Genomic DNA, 25,234 nt, shown 5'->3' with positions numbered 1-25,234 from the left:
GTCCCCCAGTAGGTCTTCTTCCATCTTTTACACCGTTAGGGAATTACTGCCTGTCACGTGGTTAGGCAGCTCAGCTTCCCAACCTCCACTGCAGCCAGGCATGGTCACATGACCGCAATCTGACCAATAAGGTGTGAGCAGAGGTGAACCGTCCAGTTCTCGAGAGCCGTGGCCCAGAGGGTGTGCTGCAAGCGACCGCATATCCTCTTCCTTCCCGATTTCTCCTCCCGGCCACAGTGTGACGACGTCACGGGAGGTGGCAGGGCAGTGAGGCAGCACCAGTCAACTAGGGCTCTGACAAGAGGAGGAAATAAACTTCTGCCTTTTTGGCCATTCTGGTTTTGGGTCTCCTTATGGGAGCCAGGGGGCTTCCCAGGGGACTCGGTGGGTAAAGGATCCTCCTGCAGTGCAGGAGACACAGGTTCCATCCCTGGGTCGGGAAGATCCCCTGGAGGAGTGCATGGCAGCCGGCTCCAGTATCCTGGCCTGGAGAATCTCATGGACAGAGGAGCCTGGTGGCTACAGTCCACGGGGTTGCAATGAGTCAGATGCGACTGAAGTGACTGAGCACACACGCACGGGAGCCAGGAGACAGAAGTGCTTGAGAGCCAGATTCTGCGAGTTCGACCCCAGGTCCACCAATTTCCATCAGCGTGACCTCAGGGAAGTCATTTAAAGTGTCTGTAGCTCCGGCTCTTCACCTGTGAGTAATGAAAACACCCGCCCCTGGCTGTTGTGAGGGAGCAATTCGTTCATTCCACGTGAAGCAGGTAAAGTGATTCCCGTGGGGACTTCCTGGGCAGTCCAGGGGTGAAGACTCTGTGGGCCCAGTGCATGGGGCCGGGTTCCGACCCTGGCCAGGGAACTAGATGAGAGTTTGCACGCCGAAACTAAAGGCTCCTGTGCGCTGCAACAAAGCATCCCACGTGCTGCAGCTAAGGCCCGGTGCAGTCAAATAAAATAAAACATGACACTCTTAAATAAACAAAATGACACCTGTGAGTGTGGGAGATGCACCCCTTGAACCGAGAGTCTAACTCGCAGGCCTTCATCCCTGGGTCCACAGCACTCAGAGGTGCTCTGGAGCCAGTCGGAGCGGAGCTGAGTGGACACGAATCCTCCTCATAGAAATACAGGAAGAGGTTTAATCAAGCTTTGTCTACAATGGAAAAATTCAGTTCAAACGGTACTTCTGGACCAAAGGGTGCATTTTTTTTTTTAAACAGATATGACTCTTCAAGGTAACTGCGCTTTACACATAAACGGTTCAGAGGAAAGGAAGGTGAATTTTTCCTTATCGACTTCCTGTATTAAACTGTGTGAAATAGTCTTCAGTGGCATGATTGGTACAGAGTTCCTTCATATGTTTTTTCCTGATAATAAAACAAGGAGAAAAAGAAATCAGCAAATGCCTGACTTCCTAAATGTTTTACGTTTTATTGGTGTCTTATCCCCAGGAGACACAATTCATCCCAGCACTACCGCTCGAAGGGAAGAAGGGGCATTTCGTCACTGCTGATTGGTTAGCCTGGCGTTCTGCAGTCCATGGGGTCGCTAAGAGTTGGACACGACTGAGCAACTGAACTGAACTGGCTGGTTAGCCTAGGGACCTGTGTGTGTGAGATGTGGGGACATCTTAGAATTCCATGATTGTAAAGACACTTGCTCCTCCCATTTGACTTCTGTGAGATGATCTCTTAATTCTCCCCATTTAGGCCTCCAAAGATGGAACCATCAGTCAACAGACATCTGATTGGAAAAAATACTGGTGGGTCCCCTCTGAATTCAAGTCAGAGCTTGAAGAATAGAGAGATTAAAAAGTTAAATAATGTGTTTTTAGTGACAGGTTCACCTACTGATCTGCATTTGACACTTTCTGTAGTTGGAAGTCTGAACTACTCCGGGGGCCTGTCCTTGGGGAAGAAGAGACTGCTGCTTCTCGGCAGCTCAGGAACCCCTCCCTCTGCCTGGCGGGCCCTCCCTGTGGTGGGCAGCTGGCACTGTCGTCCCCTGTGTCTGGGCCACACGCCTCCTCCCGGAAGCCCACCCGGAGTCCTCCCCTGCGGCTCCCGGGCCCTCTGTGAACTCTGTCACCAGCGCCTGTGTCCGGGCCCGCTGGGCTTTGCCAGCGCCCAGGTGAGGACTGTCCAGGGACGGGTGTTTATGGAATGTGGGCACAGGGGAGCCTCAGTCCCTCCCTGGCCTGCGTGGGGACAGCTGGCTTCCTAGCTCTGAGCCCTTTCCCTGCTCCTCTTTACCGGGTGGCTGTGCCAGAGCTCCACTCACTGCTGCTACAGGGGTGGGGGGCGGCCTCTGGTAAAAGATACCCCTAGGTCCTGAGCCTGTGGGCGGGAAAGCTTCAGGGAAGGTGAGCCAGGGGTCCAGGAAAGGTCGGTGGTTGCTCCATGGGCCCTGCAGGACAGCAGCTCTCACCTCCCCTTTCCCCAGGCCTGGTGCCCTCGATGGTGCTCCCAGTTCCCAGCGCCCCCGCTCCCCCGCCCAGCACTCACTGCAGGAGCTGCTCCCTGGCCAGGCTGAGGTTGCTGCAGTCCAGGGCCCTGCGCAGGCCACGCTGCAGGCGCTGCTGCTGCTGCTCAAACAGCAAGGTGGCTCGAGCCTTCTGAATCCTCCGCCGGTCCCAGTCCATGTCTCGCTGGCGCTCTTCCTCCTGGAGCCTCTACGGAGAGGAGAGGGACTCACCACCGCCTGTCCCCCAGCAGGAGAGCCCCAGAGGGGACTTCCCTGGTGGTCCGGTGGCCAAGGCTCTGAGCCCCCAATGCAGGGGGCCCGGCTCCGATCCCTGGGCGGGGAATTAAGGTCCCATGTGCCGCACTGAGTTCACATGGTGTAATAAAGACCCTGCATGCCATGGCTAAGACCCAACGTAGCCAAATAAATAATATATATATTTTTAAAAATCCCTGGCTGTGCTCTAATTAAAAAAAAAAAAAAAGAAGAAGAATTGGGAACGATAGGGGGGCATAGAAGCCCACACTAAGAAACAGAGTATTCTTAGCGTGATCTCAAGTTTCCAAATTATATCCTTGTATACAAGAGGAGCCCAGGGGACGGGACACCAGAAGGCACGTGGGGGGATGGGAGAGGGGTCTTCTGAGTGTGAGATTTCACGTGGGATGTTTTCTTCTGTTTGTGTTTCTCTAGCTTCTTATTTGGCACCCCACTCTAGTATTCTTGCCTGGAAAATCCCATGGATGGAGGAGCCTGGTAGGCTGCAGTCCATGGGGTCATGAAGAGTTGGACACAACTGAGTGACTTCCCTTTCACTTTTCACTTTCATGCATTGGAGAAAGAAATGGCAACCCACTCCAGTGTTCTTGCCTGGAGAATCCCAGGGACGGGGGAGCCTGGTGGGCTGCCGTCTATGGGATCACACAGAATTGGACACGACTGAAGCGACTTAGCAGCAGCAGCAGCAGCAGCTTCTTAATTTTCTACAGAGACTGAAATCAGACCAAAAATGCTGCTTTCGGGACAGATGGCCGACCTTCCTTGCCAGGCAGTCGGGCTGAACTACCGTTGTGAAGGGCAGAGCCGGGCTTGGCGAAGGTGGCCATGTCCCGTGCATCCTGATGCCAGCCTCAGGCTCCTCCCACTTTGGGCTAACTCCCCTGCCTCACCCCCTGGCTGCCGTCTGTTTCCCCTCTCAAGGTGAGGTGCCCAACCTGCTCCCCATCTCCTGGTCCAGGCCACTGTCCCTCCCTCTCCCCGTGCCCGTCTGCTGGGAAGCTCACACCAACCACAGCATCACATGGAGCGTGGCTGTCATCTGCAGACCCCGTGGGAGCCTCACCCATCCTCTGCAGGTCTGAGAACGTCTCCAAATCTCTTTCCTGTCGTGATTTCACGTCATTTCAACATACTCAGAGATGACCCTTTTCCTGATTCCCAGTGATTCTGCCTCTTCTCCAAAGATCCCCTTCCAATCTCTCAGCCATCCCCCCCAGGGGGCAAATGATGCCCATGGTTCTCGAACTCTGGCGGGTATCAGAAGCCCTGGCGGGGAGGGGGCACTTGCTGAGTGTTTCGGTTCAGTAGGCCTGGCGAGGGCCTGAGAATCTCCATCGCTCTCGAGTTCCTAGGTGCGGCTGGTCCAGACGGCCTGCTTTGGGAACCCCTGCTCTCACCCTGTCGTTGCCAATACCATCCCCGTCCGGAGTCTCATCTTGGAGTCCCATCCACCGCAGTGAGGACCTGGCCCTCTTTCTCCACACCCTCGTTCCCACGAGGTTCCCCCACACTGTGACTGCCAGTCTGCAGACTCGACACCTCTCAATGGCCCCTTGAACTCCATGTGTCTTCCTCCTCGTTCAGCCCAGCGTCCACAGCTGACACCCCTTGGCAGACACCTGGGCACCCTGAGCCTCCCACCTGGTCCCATTTGCCAGGCAAGCTCTGACCATCATTGAGTTCCAGCTCTCCCATGATAGGCAAGCATGGCCCTACTCAAGGGTTGCTTCAAGTTCATGACCAGGACTCAAAGTGGGGGAGGGGGGGCTGGGGCTGCCCGGCCACTCGCCCCTTCCCCTTTCCAGATGACCTTGGAGCACTTTTGTTCCTGCAAAACTCCTACCCCTCACCCTCAGCTGCTGACCACTCTCCTATTTCGCCAGGAAATAGAGGCTCCAGAGAAGCCCCTCAAGGCAATACAGCCCTACCCACCCCTCACCCTGTGGCTGCAGTCAAGGCCGTGGTCCGTGCAGTTTCTGCCCCCACAGAGAGAATCCTCTCCCCAGGTGACTCCCTCCACCTTCAGACCTTTGTTTCAAGGTCATGAGTCCCATGATGACCCTCCTCACTCCCAGCCTTCTCAGCCCCCCTACCCCAGCCTCCTCCCCTGCCCAGCACCCAGCACCTGTGGGATCACTCCACTCTTGTCCTCCCCCACAAATGGAACATAGACTCCTTGAGGGCAGCTTCTGGGGCCCAGTGTGACAGCGGCTGTAACTAGATGCTCCAGGAAGGCGGGAGGGAGCACAGAGCCATGTCTGAGGGCTGGGGCGGGTGGAGAGGGGTGGTGGTGGAGAGAACGGTGGGGGGCTGAGGGCTTGGGGAGGGGGGCGGGGACAGGCACCAGCTTCTCCTGGACTTGCTGTCTCTGCACCAGGCGGATCTCCTCCAACTGCTCCTGGCTCATGCCCTTCCAGCGGTCGGGCACCACGCGATGCGGCCCGAAGGAGCTGGCTGCCTGCTGCGGGTTCTCCGAGAGCAGGTCCCCACGCAGCATGTTGGAGATCTCGGCTAGGTTGTCCTCCTGTTCTTGTTTTCTCTCTTGAATTTTCTTTTCCGCTGACTCCAGGGCCTGCGCAGGGGAAGATATTAAGGATGATGCCCTGAAGGGGCTTCCCTGGTGGCTCAGACAGTAAAGAACCTACCTGCCATGCGGGAGACCAGGGTTCCATTCCTGGGTCAGGAAGATCCCCTGGAGGAGGGCATGGCAACCCACTCCAGGACTCTTGCCTGGAGAATCCCATGGACAGAAGAGCCTGGCGGGCTACAGTCCCTGGGGTTGCAAAGAGCCAGACACGATTGAGCAACTCAACACGTTGTCTGAGTCAGTCTGGTGGGACTGAGGCGCAGGCTGGGAAACCTTGCAGGGGCCCTTGAAGGAAGAATGTGCTAAACAGGGCTCCTGGGCGGGTGGGGGGAGACTTATCAGGTATGGACGTGGGAGGTCCCTGGACCCCTGGCTGCCTGGGCAATGCTGGGCGAGTGGGCTGGGCTCAGAGGATCACTACCAGTTGGTCACGTGCACAATCCTGGCAGGTCTGTCTGCAGCGATTTGCCAAAGCAGGGAGCGGCCGCCCCCCATTAGGCAGCCATCTCCCCTCGGCTTGGCCTCACCCACCCCCAGGACAGGGCTGTGAACCCTTCCCTGTGGTCCTGGTCACCCTGGGCTAGCGGCAGGCCACAAAGAACCGCCAACCAAGTGATTTGCGGAAGTGGTGATTTCTAAAAGGTGTTCCTACTGCCCGGCAACCTCAGCCCCCGAGACAAATAAATTCCTGGTCAAATCCCTGCTTACATGAAGGCGATGGGTAGAAGGGACAGGCCCTGGCTGTGTGACCTTTAGCTAGACAGCTTGCCTCTCGGCTACAGTTATTCCTCCATCAAGTCAAGTCAAGGATGAAACCAGTTCTCTCTAATATTGGACAGATGGGGCACTTTGCTAGCCCTCACATAGCAGGGACTAACAAGGAGGCCAGCCTGACTATATTACATAAGTGCATGCTTTGTGATTGGACAGGTCTGGTTTGAATACTGGACTTCTAATATTTGGAAGTCCAGTGTTTACATCTGCCAAAGCAAATCAGATTAGTACTCAGCTGTCTCTAAGAAAGTCAATTCCTCCCTCTGAGCCTGTTTCTTGATCAATTGAGTTCATGGTGCCTCTCTGACAGGGCCGTTGAACACAGTGACTAATAAGATCAGATGATTGTTGCAGAGATTAAAAAAAAAACATATTCTGGGAGTCCACCAGTGGTGTAGTGGTGAGGATTCCTGGGCTTTCACTGCCATTGTCTGGGTTCAGTCAGGGAACTGAGATCCTGCAAGCCATGTGACATGGCCAAAAAAAAAAAATAACCATGGCTATCACTGATGCGCTGAGAATGCTGGGACACCCAGGGAGGTGGCTGTGTGTCTTCCCTCCCCTCCAGACAGGCCTGGGGTATACACCTGGTTCTTGTTGAATTCTTTCACAGTTGCACAAACCGCCTTCCTGGTGGCGGTTTCCAGATTCTGTAAGTGCTTGGCTGTCTCGTCAAACTGCAGCCTTGTCTTCAAGTAGAGATCCTCTGAAAGGAAGAAAAATACAGTCAAAGTGTGTGTGCCTGCCCAGGGCTCCTTCCCAGATGTGCAGAGCGCCCTGCGCAGCGTTGTTTCTGGGTCCGCTTCTCATCACTCGCCCATCAGAAGAAGGGGGGTGCAATGGAAGGCTCATGGGAGACACAGATGAGTTAACTCAAGCCAAGCTCTTAGACAAGTGCCTGGCAGTGCTGGCAATCATCACTGTAGCCTGGTAATGTCTACAGACACGACTGAGCACACTTATCTGGGTACCAAAGGAGAAGGGCTTAGGGGGCAGCGTAGTAGGAGATAAGGTCAGACTGTGAAGGCCTTGCTGGTACTTGAAATAAATTTGGTTTTTATTGAGTAAGTGTGTTAGTCGCTCAGTCGAGTCTCTGTGACCCTATGGACTATAGCCCATCAGGCTCCTCTGTCCATGGAGTTCTCCAGGCAAGAATACTGGAGTGGGTTGCCATGCCTTCTCCAGGGGATCTTCCTGACCCAAGGATCAAACCTGGGTCTCCCAGATTGCAGGCGTATTCTTTACCAACTGAGACAATCATTAATGAGTAAAGTAAGAAGCTATTGGTTTTGAACAAAGGATCCCACTTAATTTTTTATTTTTGGCCATGCTGAGTCATATGGGATCTTAGTTCCCCGACCAGGGATTTAAGCCATGTCCTCTGCATTGGGAACGTGGAATCGAAACCACTGGACCACCAGGGAAGTAGCAGCTTTATGTATATATATATTTGCCTTGGCACGTGGGATCTTCGCTGTGGCAAGCAGGCTCTAGAGCTCACAGGCTCAGCAGTTGCCACGCAGGCTTAGTTGTGCCATGGCATGCGGGATCTTAGTTTCCCTGCCAAGGATCAAACCTGCATCCCCTGCACTGGATGTCAGATTCTCAACCACTGGACTACCAGGGAAGTCCCTCAGCAGTTTAACTTTTTAACAGGATCATTCTGGCTATTGGGCTGAGAAGAGAGTGTAGGGAGGCAAGGGCAGAAGCTGGGGGGCCAGTTAGAGGTTATTTCGGTGATCCGTTGGGATGTGCTGGCCTTTGAGTCTACTGGTAGTGGTGGAGGTAGTGACGGTGGTCGGAATTCGGGATGACTTGCTGCAGGAGTGCGTGCGGCATCGGAGAGAAAGGAAGGAGTCAGGAGGGCTTGCTTTGGGCTGGAGCAACGGGAAGAACAGAGCTCCCATCGATGGAGGTGGACGGTCAGGTTCAGGGGATGATCCAAGTGTCTTACTGGACATGAACTGACCCAGGCTAGACCTATGTCTTTCCCACTGTCTTCCCAGCAGGCTGTGAGCACACTGAGGGTCAGACCAGTGCTGAGTTACCCTGGGCGCCAGGACCCCACGGGCGCCCTGACACACCACAAGCTCAGAAAGTGTTTCCTGCGTGATGGACGTGTGACTAAAGACGTCCAAATCCTGAAACACAGGTTCTGATGTCTCTTTGTTTGGCCATGTGGCTAAAGTAGCCTATTAGTGAGGCTTAAGAGACAAAAATGAAACAAGAAAAAAACAAAACTGGGGTTGATTTGTTACAGTACTGAGACCCACTTGTCTTCTGCTGTTACCTGCACATTTTTGGTTCTCCCGGCCAATCATCTGTTCCTTTTGCTGTTGCAGGGACCATTCCCTGTTTTGTTCCTCTTGGAATTTCTTCCTCAGATGGAAGTTTAAATCCTCCCCCATGAATTTCTGCATTCCTGATATTGTATTCCGAGCATCATAATCTGACTGCCGGGCCGGACGATCCTTCTTAAGGGCCAGGGGGTCAGAGAGGTCAAATTCACGGCGCGTTTCCGGCCTCTGAAAGCTCTGCTGGAAATCATTGATAGCTTTACAGAGATTTTTCCTATCTCTCCTTTCCCGGTTTTCTGATAGGCATGCAATCTTGTCATTTTGTCTCATTTCAGCAGCTAGAAAAGATACAGCATACTCATTAGCAAAAGATTCAGAGGAAAGAAAGAAATTCGAATCTCCCCCAAAAAATAATTTTTAGTGATTCTAAGAGTCATCCAACTCTCCCAAAGGTTAACACAACCATTAAGGGTTAGAATTCTGAATATAAAAAAGCACCTACAAATCAACTTTAAAACAAACAACCTAACCACAAAGGGGCAAAGGAAGGGAAAAGGCACATCACTACAGAGCAACCTGAGTGATCAATAAGCGTGTGAAAAGAGCATCAACCATTCGAGATGGGAAACATCCAATGAATTGAAGAAACATTTTAAAACACTGAAAATAGCAGGTATTAGGAAGGATGTGGAGAAACGTAGAGGTTTCTCATTTACTGCTTGTGAGAGTGTAACTTGGTACTTTTATAACCATGGAAAGCAACTTGCCAACATCCCCTGAAACTGAAAATGCGCACATCCTAGGACCTGTCAATGCCAGGTCCAGGTCCACCAGGAACATGAGCATTGAGACACAGTGCAGGAGAGTCACTAACATTGTTTGCAATTATTTAAAAAACAAAAAAATCTAAATCAGCCACCAGCAGAGGAATAAAGAAACTGTGGTTAAAATTCATAGAAGAAAATATCATAAAGCAATTAAAATGAATATTCTGTATGGAGATCACCTGTAAGTTCCCAAAATAGGTTGTTGAATTTCTTAAATGTTGCAAAAGGATACATTCAATATATCTTTTATGTAAAAATGTAAAACACACACACAAATTTTATATTGTCATGGATAAGCCTACATGAGGGGTAGAAGCACAGAGACACACGTGGGAATGATCACACCTCCGAGGAGGAGAGAAGGGGAAAATGGGAAGACGGAGGAGAGCTTTAACTACTTCTGTGTAATATTTAATTCTCAAAAATCATTCTTAATATAAGATATCTAAAGCCAGGTTGGCAAAATGTTCACATCTAGTCTGGTGGTGGGTATATGTATGTCTGTCGCATCATTTCTGTAAGTTTGAATTACTTTTGTAAAAAATTTTATTGAAGTATAATTGATTTACATTGCTGTGTTAGTTTCTGCTGTACAGCAAAGTGATTCAGTTATACATATATATATATATATTCTTTTTCATATTCTTTTCCATTATGGCTTATCACAGGTTTCAATTACTTTTACACTACAATTTTAAAAGAAAATATGAAACACTATAAAGAAGAAAAGACCCTGATGCTGGGAAAGATTGAGAGCAGAAAGAGAGTGGGGTGGCAGAGGATGAGATGGTCGGATGGCATCACTGACTCAATGGACATGAATTTGAGCAGACTCTGGGAGATAGTGAAGGATGGGGAGGCCTAGCACATTGCAGTCCGGGGGTCACAGAGTCAGACACGACTGAGCGACTGAAACGAGCTGATGAAGAAGAAAGTAAACTTCATTCCTCATGCCATCTCTCCAAATTTACCACTGCTCACATTTTGGTATAGTTCCTTTGTGTCTTTTTCTAAACATATTTTTATATATTTTTAACTTATATATATTTATATATTTAAACTTAATTGATGACCCATTGTACATATAATTTTGTATCCTTTTCTTCTATTAAAAAAATCCTTATGGTGCTTTAAAAGACATTGTTGGACATAACTGCCATTTCTTAGTCAGTAGGTCCTCATCCTCAGAACACTACTTAATTTTCATAACTATTTGAGAATCTGACCCACAAGCCAGAACACTTTTACTTGAACCATGGCTGGTTCTGAGTCAGCTCTGGGCTGTGGGCTCAAGAGTGTGTGTTGTCTACTGTTACCAACTGTCCCTGGTAGAAGGTCTTGAGCTTTTGGCAGAGAATATGTGTGTGTATGAGGTTTTTCATACCTAGTTTTTAAAGAAAACAGAGAAAAATATACATGTCCGCTCACAATATATATCCTACTCATAGAATTCAATAGCTAATTTTCAAGTGTGGAAGAATTGGTGCATTAAGTTAACTGAGCACAAGAAACTAGAGTGTGAAAACGACAAGGCTTTACATACATGAGGAATGTGACGTGGGTCTAAAGCCCTGAACCACTCAATGGCCACTCAGAGAATGCTCACCAAAGGCTTCATCTCTCGCTTTTTCAGTTGCTGCTTTTATGTTCTGGTCACAAACCTGAGCATCCCAGGCCGTGGTGTCACCCTGGGAAAGGAAAACAATGGGAGAGAATAAGAGCCAGACAATTTTATTCAGTTGATAACAATCGTACTTATCTTTTTATAAACCAAATCGTCTCATACCCGAATGCCCTTGTGTGCCTCTGTTGGTTCTTCAGCCTGTCTTAACTTTCCCTAGAGCTTCCTTCTCCCTTTCTTAGTCAGTAGGTCCTCATCCTCAGAACACTACTTAAGCATCACCTCCTCCAGGAAGCCCTCTCTGCTTTCCTCTCCCAGCCCTAGTTGCGTTGACTTCCCTGCATTATAATGTGACCATTTTAACGCCTGCCTTGTCCATTGGGCTATCAACTTCACAAGGTCAAGGATCGTCTTATCCCTCATCTCCAAGGCCTGGCTCAGGTTTGCCACAAAATAAGAACTCTCTCTACTGGCATTTGTCTGTTAAATGGACTGGAGGAAGTCCCTGGCAATGTAGAAAGTCTGGCTCAGAGAGAGGAGAACCGCATTCCAGTCTCTGGCCACTAACTCCAGGTAAGCTCGCTCCCCGCTGCAGGACTCAATTTGCCTGTCTGGCAAGTGACAGGGAGCAATTTTCGGTCTTGTTATGAGGCCTCCCTCATTCTCCGAAAACTCAATACGTGGAACAGTTCTTCCCGGCAAAGCTTGGAGCCGTCCGCAGCTGTGCCTGGATCAAAAGTTTCATTCCAACAGTTCATCATCTCTTGTTGCTCGATGCTCGCCTCTCTTGTTTCCCCCGCCCCCTTGTCCCCCTCCCCTCCCCCACCATTCCCTCCTGGCTCCTCTCCCTTCCGATCCGGAGGGTCTCACCCCAATGATCCTGTTCCTGGCGTTGAAAATTCGTTTCTGCCTGACCAGCTCCGCATGTCTTCTTTTGGCCAGGACAAAGTCCTCCTTCAGGTCCTTGGGCTGTGCTACCTCCATGACTGCGAATTGCTAAGAAATTCTAAAAGGTTTCAAAAACATGCGAGATTAAAAGAAAATACAACAAAAATAAAACAAGCTTTAGCCCAGCGCGGCTGGCTCCCCAGGAGTCCGGGCAGGTGGGAAAGCCTGCCCAAGAGGCTTTCAATCGGCCTTCTCTCACTGCCCCAGAGGCATGGAGTCTCGGTTTCCTCGGAAACGTAAACAACTCCGGTTGCTAAGAAACAGCACAGCGCTCGTGTTCTCGCTTTCTTCTCGCGAGACCGCACGAGGCGCTTCCCGCGCTTTTCCCGCCAGCGTGTGAGAACGCAGCTGAGGCTCGGAGAGCGCAGCCATGAGTCGTTTGGAAGTGCTGTTTGTGGAGAACTTTAAGTCGTGGCGGGGCCGCCAGGTCATAGGCCCCTTCAAGAGGTTCACCTGCATCATCGGCCCCAACGGCTCCGGTAACTCGGGACCTAGAATGTCTTCTCCCGCCGCACTCGGCCAAGCCGCTTCTTGCCTGAGGAAACATGAGGGAGGCCTCAAGGCCTGGACTCAGGCTCGACCCTCGCCACCCACCTCAGGGACGGGGTGGGATGCAGGATGGGGTGGGAAGCGACCCTCAGACTCCGTCCAGGGCGGGTTGGAAGTGGCAGGAGCCTCCTCTCGCCGTCCACCTGGCCAACCGTCACCCTCTGCCCCGGCCCCCCGACCGCACCCGCAGGGGCCTGACCCTCGCCCGCTGCCCGGCCCCCCGACACTCAGACCCACTGCCCCAGCTCCCCGACCCTCAGACCGCACCCCAGGGGCCTGACCCTTGCCCCAGCTCCACGACCCTCAGACCGCACCCCCAGGGGTCTGACCCTCGCCTCAGCTCCACGGCCCTCAGATGCACCCCCAGGAGCCTGACCCTCGCCCGCTTCCCCAGCTCCCTGACCCTTAGACCGCACCTCCAGGGGCCTCACCCTCACCCTCGCCCCAGCTCCCTGGCCCTCAGACAGTACCCCTGGGAGCCTGGCCCTCACCCGCTGCCCCAACTCCATGATCCTCAGACCCCACCCAGGCCAGACCCCCGCCCTGCAGCCCCAGCCCCAGGGTTCCACCCTGGACTCTCCTCTCCTTCACCCCTGCTCCTCTGCCCTGTGGGTTCCTCCTCTCGCCCTCAGTCGTGGTTGCTTTCCTCTATATCCCCTTCTCTTTCTCATCTAAAAAGACATAATGGGAGCGAGATCGGGAGGAAGACATTGGTTTCAAGGGGCTGGAACAAACATTTGGATCCAAGGAACCTTCGCAGGAATATTATGGAAATGACTGCAATAATTGAGCTTTCCCCAAATTCCTGGTACCCTTCTTTTTGTTTAATCCTCACAAATGCATATAATTCCCATTTTACAGTGGAGGAAACTGAGGTTCAGAGGGTCCAGATGACTTTCCAAGATTGCCCAGTAAGTGGCAGAGTCTGGCCTGGAATTGGGGCCTGGCCAGGTTCACCTTGGCTCCATGATTGGAAAGAGTGGGTTAATGACCCAAAGCAGGTGGGAGTAAGCTCTAAAACAATAGTGACCTTGAGATTTTTCCCAAATCTGGAGACTCCAATTTGGCTTTCTCAGTCCAGATTTCCTTTCTTAGCTCAGAAACCTTTTTTGAGTTGAAGGAGACCTGTTGACTCAGTAAATTAATTTATATGACAGATAGGAATAGGACACTTAAATGTGTGCTTTCTGGGCACACCAAATCTGGAATATAATTATTGTGGAAGTGTTGTAAAATTTCTGTTGCATTTTAAAAACAGCTGTTGTTTAAGGTTTTCTTTTGCACTTAGTATATGTGAAAGAATGTGCTTAGTTACTCAGTTGGCCTCTTTGCAACCCCGTGGACTGTAGCCCACCAGGCTCCTCTGTCCATGGGGATTCTCCAGGCAAGAAACTGGAGTGGGTTGCTATGCCCTCCTCCAGGGGATCTTCCTGACCCAGAGATTGAGCCCAGGTCTCCCACATTCCAGGCAGATACTTTACTGTCTGATCACCAGGGAAGCCCACATGAAAGAATACCTGAGCTTAGATGTATTCACACATTTGATTTCCTTGCCTCTTCTCTGTAATGTATTTCCTCATTTTCCCTTTACTCTATCAGAAAACATTGAAAAAATGATTACTGTAATCACTCCTGCATTGTTATCCTGACTCCACTCATTTATCAGGAAGTTACTGAGCCCACCACCAGGTGATTTTCACCTTTTAACTGATGATTATGTGAAGGGTTGCTCAATTCCGTTTTGCATTTCCAATGGTGTGATACTTGGAATGAGTGTTTGTACAAAGTCTTGAACTCCACTCAGTACACTTAAACTGAGCTCAAGTGTATTTTTATATGGTTAAGGGCCTTTTGTATTTCTCATTCTCTGAGTTGAACTGAACTGAACTGATTCTCTGAGTTGCCCTTTTATGTTCTTTGCCCATTTTTCTGGTGGCTTATCTTAGAAATCTTTCTAAAACATATCTGAAAAAGTCACTGCTATTCCTGAAATCCTTTGTAGCTTCCTGTAATCTTCAGCATCAAGTTTAGTTTCTCTCTTTTCATTCCCGACCTTGCAAGCTTTGTTCCATCTCTGTATATTCAGTTCAGTTCTGTTCAGTTTCTCAGTTGTGTCCTACTCTTTGTGACCCCATGGACTTCAGCATGCCATGCTTCCCTGTCCATCACCGACTCCGGAGCTTGCTCAAACTCATGCCCATTGAGTTGGTGATGCCATCAAACCATCTCATCCTCTGTCATCCCCTTCTCCTCCTGCCTTCAATCTTTCCCAGCATCAGGGTCTTTTCAAATGAGTCAGCTCTTTGGCATCAGGAGGGCAAAGTATTGGTGTTTCAGCTTCAGCATCAGTCCTTCCAATGAATATTCAGGACTGATTTCCTTTAGGATGGACTGGTTGGATCTTGTAGTCCAAAGAACTCTGTATCAGTACTTACCCTCTTCTTCCTATAATGTGCTAAATTGCTTCAATCTGTCTGACTCTCTGCAGTCCTATGGACTGTAACCTGCCAGGCTCCTCTGTCCATGGGATTCTCCAGGCAAGAATACTGGAGTGGGTTGCCATGGGGGACCTTCCTAACCCAGGGATCAAACCAGAGTTTCTTATGTCTCCTGCATTGGCAGGCAGGTTCTTTACCACTAGTGCCACCTGGGAAGTCCATTCCTAATAGAGTGGTACCTTGCTTTCCCAGTTGTACCAGTGATCAGGCTGTTCTCTTTTCCTGTAACGGTTATGTCTACCTTCAGCATCGCTTCCCCAAACTTCTACTTCCTCTTTAAAATTTAGCCCAGAAGTGTCTCCTGCAAAGCCTACTCAGAGTCTCCAGTAATTAGTGCTGCTCTTAAGTGTTTCATAGTTCTTTGTGTATTAATTTTAGCTTATAACTTATTGTAGTAAGTTATAATTTCCTGCTTTTAGTGGGAAGAGTATAGATTTTGGAATTAGACACCTAACCCCAAAATATGATTGTTTGAGCATCTGGTTTTTTATTTATGAAATGAGGTTCAATGAAAATTGATAATATTCCCCACTGTAAGCACCTTAGGGGAAAATCCTACATACTGTTTCTTTTTAGCCTCAGTAATTAGGAGAATGCCTGATTAATAGGTGTTCCATAAATGTTTATAGAATGAAGGAATGAATTTGAAGAGGCAAGAGAGTGAATGCTGAGTCCAGCTAAGAGTCTTCTCAAAGTAAGGAGGGGTTGAAAAAGTAGAAGAATGGTAAGGAAGGAGAAGAATGGAAGAGATATGCAGAGTTGAAATCAGAAGGGACTTAGTAGCTGTTGGTAAGAGGGCTGCTGCTGCTGCTGCTAAGTCGCTTCAGTTGTGTTCGACTCTGTGCGACCCCATAGACAGCAGCCCAACCAGGCTTCCCAGTCCCTGGGATTCTCAAGGCAAGAACACTGGAGTGGGTTGCCATTTCCTTCTCCAATGCATGAAAGCGAAGAGTGAAAGTGAAGTCACTCAGTCGTGTCCGACTCTTAGCGACCCCATGGACTGTAGCCCACCAGGCTCCTCCATCCGTGGGATTTTCCAGGCAAGAGTACTGGAGTGGGGTGCCATTGCCTTCTCCGTGGTAAGAGGGCAGATGAGTGCAAAAATTGGGGTTTTGAGATGGGAGAGTGATATTGTAATTTTTATATCTTTGAATACTTGGTTCATCATCAAGTGATGATAGTCTAAAATATTACTCTTCCAGAATTATTTTCCTGATGTTGATTTTGAGTTATTTATAGCAGAGGTTCCTGCTCTGACCATTACAAAGCTTAACTTGGTTGGTTCATTCATTCATTCATTTTTGTCAATAGGTGGTCTCCTGTACTGCAGTCAGATTCTTTACTAAATGACCGTCAGATTCTTTACTAAATGACCTACCAAGGAAGTCCCTACTTAAATGTTTCTTGATCCTATCAGAAGTTACCTCTCCCAGTTACCTTCTGTTTCATCCCTCAGTTTGTTTCCTCACCAATACTTACTATAATATATAATTCCTGTTTATTTATTGTTTGACCTCTTAGTAGATTATAATATTCATTAGACAAGGTTGTTATCTTGTTCGTTTACTGTATCCTTATGACCTAGGACACAAAAGAATTAATGTAATAAATGAGTTTGGATTCAGTTAAGTTTAGTCGCTTAGTCATGTCCGACTCTTAGCGACCCTGTGAACCGCAGCACACCAGCCCACCCTGTCCATCACCAACTCCCTGAGTTTACCCAAACTCACGTCCATTGAGTCGGTGATGCCATCCAACCATCTCATCCTCTGTCGTCCCCTTCTCCTCCCGCCCTCAATCTTTCCCAGGATCAGGGTCTTTTCAAATCAGTCAGCTCTTCACATCAGGTGGCCAAAGTATTGGAATTTCAGCTTCAACATCAGTCCTTCCAATGAACACCCAGGACTGATCTCCTTTAGGATGGACTGGTTGGATCTCCTTGAAATCCAAGGGACCCTGAAGAGTCTTCTCCAACACCACACTTAAAAAGCATCAATTCTTCGGTGCTCAGCTTTCTTTATAGTCCAACTCTCACATCTGTACGTGACTACTGGAAAAACCATAGCCTTGACTAGACAGACCTTTGTTGACAAAGTAATGTCTCTGCTTTTTAATGTGCTGTCTAGGTTGGTCATAACTTTTCTTGCAAGGAGTAAGCATCTTTTAATTTCATGGCTGCACTCACTCTCTGCATTGATTTTGGAGCCCCCCAAAATTAAGTCAGCCACTGTTTCCATTGTTTCCCTGTCTATTTGCCATGAAGTGATGGGACCGGATGCCATGATCTTAGTTTTCTGAATGTTGAGTTTTAAGCCAACTTTTTCACTCTCCTCTCTCACTTTCATCAAGAGATTCTTTAGTTCTTCTTTGCTTTCTGCCATAAGCATGGTGTCATCTGCATATCTGAGGTTATTGCTATTTCCCCTGGCAGTGTTTCCAGCTTGTGCTTCATCCAGCCCAGCGTTTCTCATGATGTACTCTGCATAGAAAGAAGTTAAATAAGTAGGATGACAATATACAGCCTTGACATACTCCTTTTCCTATTTGGAACTAGTCTGTTGTTCCATGTCCAGTTCTAACTGTTGCTTCCTGACCTGGATACATGTTTCTCACATCTCTTTCAGAATTTTCCAGTTTATTGTGATCCACACAGTCAAAGGCTTTGGCATAGTCAGTAAAGCCGAAATAGATGATTTTCTGGAACTCCCTTGCTTTTTTAATGGTCCAGTGGATGTTGGCTATTTGATCTCTGGTTCTTCTGCCTTTTCTAAACCCAGCTTGAACATCTGGAAGTTCATGGTTCACGTATTGCTGAAGTCTGGCTTGGAGAATTTTGAGCATTACTTACTAGCTTGTGAGATGAGTGTAATTGTGCTGTAGTTTGAGCATTCTTTGGCATTGCCTTTCTTTGGGATTGGAATGAAAACTGACCTTTTCCAGTCCTGTGGCCACTGCTGAGTTTTCCAAATTTGCTGGCATATTGAGTGCATCACTTTCACAGCATCATCTTTTAGAATTTGAAAGAGCTCAACTGAAATTCCATCACCTCCACCAGCTTTGTTTGTAGTGATGCTTTCTAAGGCCCACTTGACTTCACATTCCAGGATGTCTGGCTCTAGGTCAGTGATCACACCATCGTGATTATCTGGGTCGTGAAGATCTTTTTTGTACAGTTGTTCTGTGTATTCTTGCCACCTCTTCTTAATATCTTCTGCTTCTGTTAGGTCCATACCATTTCTGTCCTTTATCGAGCCCATCTTTGCATGAAATGTTCCCTTGGTATCTCTGATTTTCTTGAAGAGATCTCTAGTCTTTCCCATTCTGTTGTTTTCCTCTATTTCTTTGCATTGATCACTGAGGAAGGCTTCCTTATCTCTCCTTGCTATTCTTTGGAACTCTGCATTCAAATGGGTATATCTTTCCTTTTCTCCTTTGCTTTTGGCTTCTCTACTTCTCACAGCTATTTGTAAGGCCTCCTCAGACAGCTATTTTGCTTTTTTGCATTTCTTTTCCATGGGGATGGTCTTGATCCCTGTTTCCTGTACAATGTCACAAACCTTCGTCCATAGTTCATCAGGCACTCTGTCTATCAGATCTAATCCCTAGAATCTATTTGTCACTTCCACTGTATAATGGTAAGGGATTTGATTTAGGTCATAGCTGAATGGTCTAGTGGTTTTCCCTACTTTTTTCAATTTAAGTCTGAATTTGGCAATAAGGAGTTCATGATCTGAGCCACAGTCAGCTCCCGGTCTTGTTTTCGCTGACTGTATAGAGCTTCCCCATCTTTGGCTGCAAAGAACATAATCAATCTGATTTCGGTGTTGACCATCTGGTGATGTCCATGTGTAGAGTCTTCTCTTGTGTTGTTGGAAGAGGATGTTTGCTATGACCGGTGTGTTCTCTTGGCAGAAATCTGTTAGCCTTTGCCCTGCTTCATTCTGTACTCCAAGGCCAAATTTGTCGTTACTCCAGGTGTTTCTTGACTTCCTGCTTTTGCATTCCAGTCCCCTATGATGAAAAGGACATCTTTTTTGGGTGTTAGTTCTAAAAGGTCTTGTAGGTCTTCATGGAACCGTTCAACTTCAGCTTCTTCAGCGTTACTGGTTGGGGCATAGACTTGGATTACTGTGATATTGAATGGTTTGCCTTGGAAAGAAACAGACATCATTCTGTCGTATTTGGGATTGCATCCAAGTACTGCATTTCGGACTCTTTTGTTGACTATGATGGCTACTCCATTTCTTCTGAGGGATTTCTGCCCATAGTAGTAGATATTATGGTCTTCTAGTTAAATTCACCCATTCCAGTCCATCTTAGTTCGCTGATTCCTCGAATGCCGATGTTCACTCTTGCCATCTCTTATTTGACCACTTCCAATTTGCCTTAATTCATAGACCTAACATTCCAGGTTCCTATGCAATATTGCTCTTTACAGCATCGGACCTTGCTTCTATCACCAGTCACATCCACAACTAGGTATTGTTTTTGCTTTGGTTCCTTCCCTTCATTCTTTCTGGAGTTATTTCTCCACTGATGTCCAGTAGCATATTGGACACCTACTGACCTGGGGAGTTCATCTTTCAGTGTCCTATCTTTTTGCCTTTTCATACTGTTCATGGGGTTCTCGAAGCAAGAATACTGAAGTGGTTTGCCATTCCCTTCTCCAGTGGACCACATTCTGTCACACCTCTCCACCATGACCCACCCATCTTGGGTGGCCCCACATGGCATGGCTTAGTTTCATTGAATTAGACAAGCTGTGGTCCATGTGATCAGATTGGCTAGCTGTCTGTGATTGTGGTTTCCATCTGTCTGCCCTCTGATGCCCTCTCTCAGTGCCTACCATCTTACTTGGGTTTCTCTTACCTTCGACCTGGGGTCTCTCTTCATGGCTGCTCCAGTGGAGTGCAGCCGCTGCTCCTTACCTTGGACGTGGGTGGGGAAGTATTTATTTTAGGCAGATTTTAAATAAGGATTGATAACACTAATTTCTGTTTAATTCTGTTATCATCAGACTTAATAACTTCAGTTAATGTTCTGTATATGTAACCTACATATGCTCAGGTGGTAAAGAATCCACCTGCAATGCAGGAAACCCCTGTTCAATTCCTGGGTGGGAAAGATCCCCTGCAGAAGGAATAGGCTACCCACTCCAGTATTCTTGGACTTCCCTTGTGGCTCAGATGATAAAGAATCCACCTGCAATGTAGGAGACCTGGGTTTGATACCTCGGTTGGGAAGATCCCCTGGAGGCGGGAAAGGCTACCCCTTCAGTATTCTGGCCTGGAGAATTCCATGGACTGAATAGTCCACAAGGTTGCAGAGTCAGGCTTGACTGAACGACTTTCACTTTCTGTATATGTAACCGTCTTACAATAGCTTTCAATCTGCAGATTATCGATTAACCCCTCAAAAAGCCATGTTTCATACCTGTTAGTTAACTGAAACTTAGCTAAATATATTTGCAGCATTTTTAACCATTTCTAGTTCTTTTAAAAAAGACAATGAACTTCTAAACTCAGCCATATTTCCAGTGATTTGCAGTATTCTTCTATGTTACTCTTTCTGCTTTTGGCACTAGAAATTTAAATTGCTTGTGGACATGAGGGAATGAATATGAAAAAGAAAAAACATTAAACAGAGAGAGTTGTAGTTGAAATGACGCCGCACCTTGGAAGTTGTTCTGTACTATGTGCTCATGGTTGCAAAACAGTTTTCCATTTGAGTTGGGAGTCACCAAGATACCCCCAGTTTTGGTGATTCACTGGGAGGACTCATAGGACTCAGCATATAGTTGTACCCAGGATGGTTACTCATAACAGTGAAAGGAAACAAAGAAACCTCCACAAAGGGAAAAGGCACATGAGGAGCTCTAGGAAACCAGTTGCAAGGTTCCATGAATCCTCCCTCAGTGAAGTCTCGCAGGACAGGCTTAATTCTTCCAGCAACTAGTTGTGACAACATATATGAGATGTTAACCAAAAACTCATTAAAGACTCAACTCTGAGGATTTATATTAGGGAATGGTCACATAAGCACCTCCATTCCCCCAAATTCCAGACTCTGAGAAAGAAAGCACATGTTCAGCCTAGATCATATTGTTGATACAGTTTAGGCACAGTGATACATTCTTAACAGAAAGTGGTGGAGGGACTTCCCTGGCGGTCCAAGGGTTAAGACTCCATGCTGCTTCCATTGCAAGGGGCACTGGTTCACTTCCTGAGAGTGACTTAGCACGAGCACATCAGTTGTATTTCACTTTCCTTAGTAGCCTGGTTCCTTTGGCACTGGGCAAGACTTTTTATCATTAAAAATAAATAACTTTTTTCCTGTCTTTCCTTCCCCAGGGAAATCTAATGTAATGGATGCACTTAGTTTTGTAATGGGAGAAAAAATAGCTAATTTAAGAGTAAAAAATATTCAAGAACTCATTCATGGAGCACACATTGGAAAACCTGTTTCTTCTTCTGCAAGTGTGAAAATTGTATATTTGGAAGAAAGTGGAGAAGAGAAGACATTTGCAAGGACTATCCGAGGTATTTTTTTTCTTGGGATAGCAGATATCAGAAGCAAATAATAGAACCTATTTTGATTCTCCACTGGACTTTTCTTTAAGCAGACATATTTATTCAGATTCCCCTACTGTCAGATAGCGGTTTTTCTCCCTGGTTATTAGTTTAAAAATGAAAGAAGGAGTTTACCTCAAAGGTGGTGATATCATAAAAGTTCTTCCTGAGATTCTTTATGTATCTTTATCTAGTTTTCGTAGTGATGAAGTAACTATAAATGCATATTTTTGGTTTGTATAGAAAGTTTTTCCTACCACCAAAAAGCAAATCGCATGAAATATTTGACTTTTTATTTTGCTAGGATTTATTCACAAATCCTTGTATTTCCTGAGTAAATAAGATTCAGAGTTACATATATATATATATATATATATATATATATATTTCTATTTATGCTAGGATTTTACTGGGCTTCTGTAAATAGATGCCTCTTGGTTGTTTTTTAAAAGTCCTAGATGAGGTACCAGCATGGTTGGATGAAAGTTCTCTTCCGGTTGCAGACTTACCATTTGTGGATGGGACTTGGGAGCCTTGTAGGACCTTTTTATTTTATAAGCACCCTAATACTATTAATGAGGGCTCCACTATCATAATCTAATCACCTCCTAAAGGCCTCACCCTCTAACACCATCACTTTTGGGTTTAGGATTTCATCGCATGAATTCAGTGGAGACACAAACACTTAGACCATTAAACGATCTTATTTAAAATAGCAATGCCTCTCTCTCCTACACAGAGACTTCCATACCCCTTTCCTACCTCCATTTTACTCAGCACTTAACACTTTCCTACATGATATTTATTTTACTTACCTATCTCATTTTTGTCTGCCTCCATCACTAGGATATAAGCTTGAGATCAGACTTTTGTCTGTTATGTTCACTACTGTAGAATACTACTTGACATGTAGTAGACACTCAGCATTTGTTGATTGATTAAATGCATTTTTTAACATGTATATTACTGCCATAATTGGCCATTTCAATAGTTGTTGATACATATCTGGTATTTATACTTCCCATAACAGCATTTGTTCTTTTATTTTAGGAGGATGCTCAGAATATAGTTTTAATGATAATCCTATGAGTCGTTCTGCTTATATCACAGAGCTGGAAAAGATAGGCATAATAGTCAAAGCACGGAACTGTTTAGTTTTTCAGGTAAGTAGCAATAGTATTTTGTTTTATTCATGATTTTGAAAATGTATCACTATATTTTATATGTTGGTGTGCTTAACTATTTTTGAAAGGGAACTGTGGAGTCAATTTCAATGAAAAAACCCAAAGAAAGAACCCAGTTTTTTGAGGAAATCAGCACTTCAGGAGAGCTTATAGGAGAATACGAGGAAAAGAAAAGAAAGTTACACAAAGCCGAAGAAGATGCACAATTTAATTTTAATAAGAAAAAAAATGTAGCTGCAGAGCGCAAACATGCAAAATTAGAGAAAGAAGAGGTAAGATGTCATGAGGTAGCCAATTAAGTGTTGCATACAAAACCTGTATTAGAATTGTAAGTATTGGTTTGGGGTTACTAAAATAATTCTTTTAGTAACTTAAATAAAGCCCATTATTCATCAAAGATAAACTTTTTGGTATATTTTCCAGTTTGGGTTTCTTTCTGCAAAATAGGCAGGACAACTTGAGCTGCAAAGGTGTCTGATTTTCCCAACTAAAATTAAACTTGAAGGATTTATATCTCATATGGCAGAGGGCCTCAGATTTTTGGATCTTATGCTTTTATACTTTAAAAATTATTGAGGACCCCAAAGAGTTATCTATCAATGTTTATTGTATTTGAAATTAAAACTGAGACATTTAAAAATTATATTTTGATGATTTATTTTTGTAAAAATAACAATAATAAACTCATTGTATGTTAACATAAGTAGCATATTTTTATGGAAAGTAAACTGACTTTTATAAAACCAAATAATTAGAAGAGTGGTATTGTTTTACCTTGTATAATTTCATGAATATCTGACTTAATAGAAAACTGGTGAATTCTCATATCTGTTTTTGTGTTGAACCTGTGCTAAGACCTAGGAACTTTACCCTCCTTTCCATTGGTGCAAATGTCAACACAGTGAAAAAGACAAATGAAATCTGAGTATTATTAGGAAAACAGTTTTGATTTCAGGGGCTCCATGAAAGGGTGTTGGGGAACTCTAGGAGGCCGTGGTCACACTTTGTAAATGCTGTTCTGTGGTACCTCTTGGTGCCCTTCACAGTGCCTGCTGTAGCGCCTTGTAAACTGTTGCCTTTAGAGTATTCTTTTATCAAATGCAAAGTAGATTTTGTCATTGTTTTGCATAAAACCTCTTCTGGAGCAATGCTTTCCACTGCACTGAGAATCTAGTCTCCCTTCCCAGCCTGCTGATCTGCCTCTTGTTCACCTCTGAAACTTTAACTTCCTCTACTCTTCAGCCACATTGACCTTTATCATTTATTGAAAATACCACATTCCCTTGTGTCCTAGAGCTTTTGCTGTTTCCTCTGCCTAGATAATTGTGTGCCTGATTTTTACATGGCTAATACTCTCATTGAAGTTTTCATAAAGAAGCCATTTTCTCAGGCAGACATTTGCTGTCCACTTGCCCAATCTAAATTAGCATCCCTTCCCTGGTTCTATTGCATTACCCTATTTTGTTTCTTTTGTAGCATATTTTGCTGTATGAAATTATCTTGTGTATTATTTATTGCTTATTTATTCTCTGACTCTGCTTCCCTCCTTGCCCCACTAGGATAACTTGGTTGTAATCTAAGAAGAGCAGAGACTGTTTCTACCTTATTCCCTACCATATTTTACAGCACATAGAAGAGGGCTTGGCACACAATAGCCAGTTAATAAATATTTGAAAAAATAAATGAAAGGTAGACGTGTTCCTTATTAGTGATATTTCTCTGCTTCTTCAGATTTTTATGTGTGTGTGTTCTTGGTTTTGTCAGTGGAAAGGGATGGTGGTGTAAGTGCAAGTCAAACTATAGTTTTTGTAATACACTAAAACAGCTTATAGCAGAGTAGAATTGCATAACTTTAAACATTATAAGGATAGTTAGAATAGTCCAACTTCATGATTATTTTTAACAACATCCTGGCAGATTGCTGTTTACCTGTTACTTGGAATATTTCATTGATTAAGAGCTTTCTTCATAAGGTAGAACATTCCTTTTTTCTTTACTAATGGTACACTTGGGCTTCCCTGGTGGCTCAGAGGTTAAAGCGTCTGCCTGGACTTCGGGAGACCCGGGTTCAATCGCTGGGTCAGGAAGATCCCCTGGAGAAGGAAATGGCAATCCACTCCATTACTCCTGCCTAGAGAATCCCATGGAGGGAGGAGCCTGGTAGGCTACAGTCCATGGGGTCACAAAGAGTCGGACACGACTGAGCGACTTCACTTTCACTTTCAATGGTACAAATACTCAGGAAATTCTCCCATCTCACATATAATTTAGAACTTTAACAATCCTATTTGTTCTATTCATAGAAAAAATTACATTCTATAGAAGAAATTTTACCTGGAATCTTTGAATTGAAAATGGCTAGAAACTTTAAAAGTGATATTACTTCCTTTAGTTTACAAATGGGGAAGCTGGTGTCAGACTTGCTTGCCAAACTTCTGAGGTCAAGACAGAAGTGGGACAGGACTCAGTTAGTGGGTGCCCCAGATAGTTCTTTTGGAAAAGGAAATGGCAACCCACTCCAGTATTCTTGCCTGGAGAATCCCATGGACAGAGGAGCCTGGTGGGCTATAGTCCATGGGGTTGTAAAGAGTTGGACATGACTGAGTGACTAACAAATGGTTCTTACCACCAT

The 25,234-nt window shown here is 46.2% G+C and overlaps 2 protein-coding genes across 4 annotated transcripts in view; one reads left to right on the top strand and one right to left on the bottom strand.

Annotated features, from left to right (window-relative positions):
• Positions 1–1,190: 1,190 nt before the first annotated feature.
• RIBC2 (RIB43A domain with coiled-coils 2) lies at positions 1,191–12,026 on the bottom strand. 2 transcript variants are annotated; one of them, NM_001038191.2, is given in 7 exon segments: positions 1,191–1,373; positions 2,511–2,677; positions 5,093–5,320; positions 6,697–6,815; positions 8,400–8,744; positions 10,840–10,921; positions 11,725–12,021. In NM_001038191.2, coding segments are annotated over 7 exon segments (1,134 nt in total). In that variant the 5' UTR covers positions 11,839–12,021; the 3' UTR covers positions 1,191–1,294.
• A 78-nt stretch (positions 12,027–12,104) lies between these two features.
• Positions 12,105–25,234, top strand: part of SMC1B (structural maintenance of chromosomes 1B) — an 82,253-nt gene continuing 69,123 nt past the window's right edge. Inside the window, exons 1-4 of one of the 2 annotated variants that reach the window (XM_059887198.1) lie at positions 12,105–12,281; positions 21,200–21,388; positions 22,469–22,581; positions 22,671–22,874. In XM_059887198.1, coding sequence (XP_059743181.1) covers positions 12,173–12,281; positions 21,200–21,388; positions 22,469–22,581; positions 22,671–22,874 — 615 coding nt within the window. In that variant the 5' untranslated portion in view covers positions 12,105–12,172. The remainder of the gene's footprint in view (positions 12,282–21,199; positions 21,389–22,468; positions 22,582–22,670; positions 22,875–25,234) is intronic. The other variant, XM_002687980.5, reaches the window with a different exon arrangement.

This window comes from Bos taurus, chromosome 5 (assembly GCF_002263795.3).
Source record: "Bos taurus isolate L1 Dominette 01449 registration number 42190680 breed Hereford chromosome 5, ARS-UCD2.0, whole genome shotgun sequence".
Taxonomy (NCBI): Eukaryota; Metazoa; Chordata; class Mammalia; order Artiodactyla; family Bovidae; genus Bos; species Bos taurus.
Note: the sequence above shows the minus strand (reverse complement) of the source record. Positions and strands in the feature narration are given on the sequence as shown.

Bases quoted from the DNA above. Each gene is read 5' to 3' on its own strand.
- RIBC2 (XM_059886659.1), bottom strand. From the start codon at position 11,838: ATGGAGGTAGCACAGCCCAAGGACCTGAAGGAGGACTTTGTCCTGGCC. The intron at 5,321-6,696 runs GTGTATACCCCA...TCCCCTGCGCAG, and splicing joins AAGAATTCAACAAGAACCAG to GCCCTGGAGTCAGCGGAAAA. The intron at 2,678-5,092 runs GTGCCTGTCCCC...TCCTCTCCGTAG, and splicing joins AGCAAGTCCAGGAGAAGCTG to AGGCTCCAGGAGGAAGAGCG.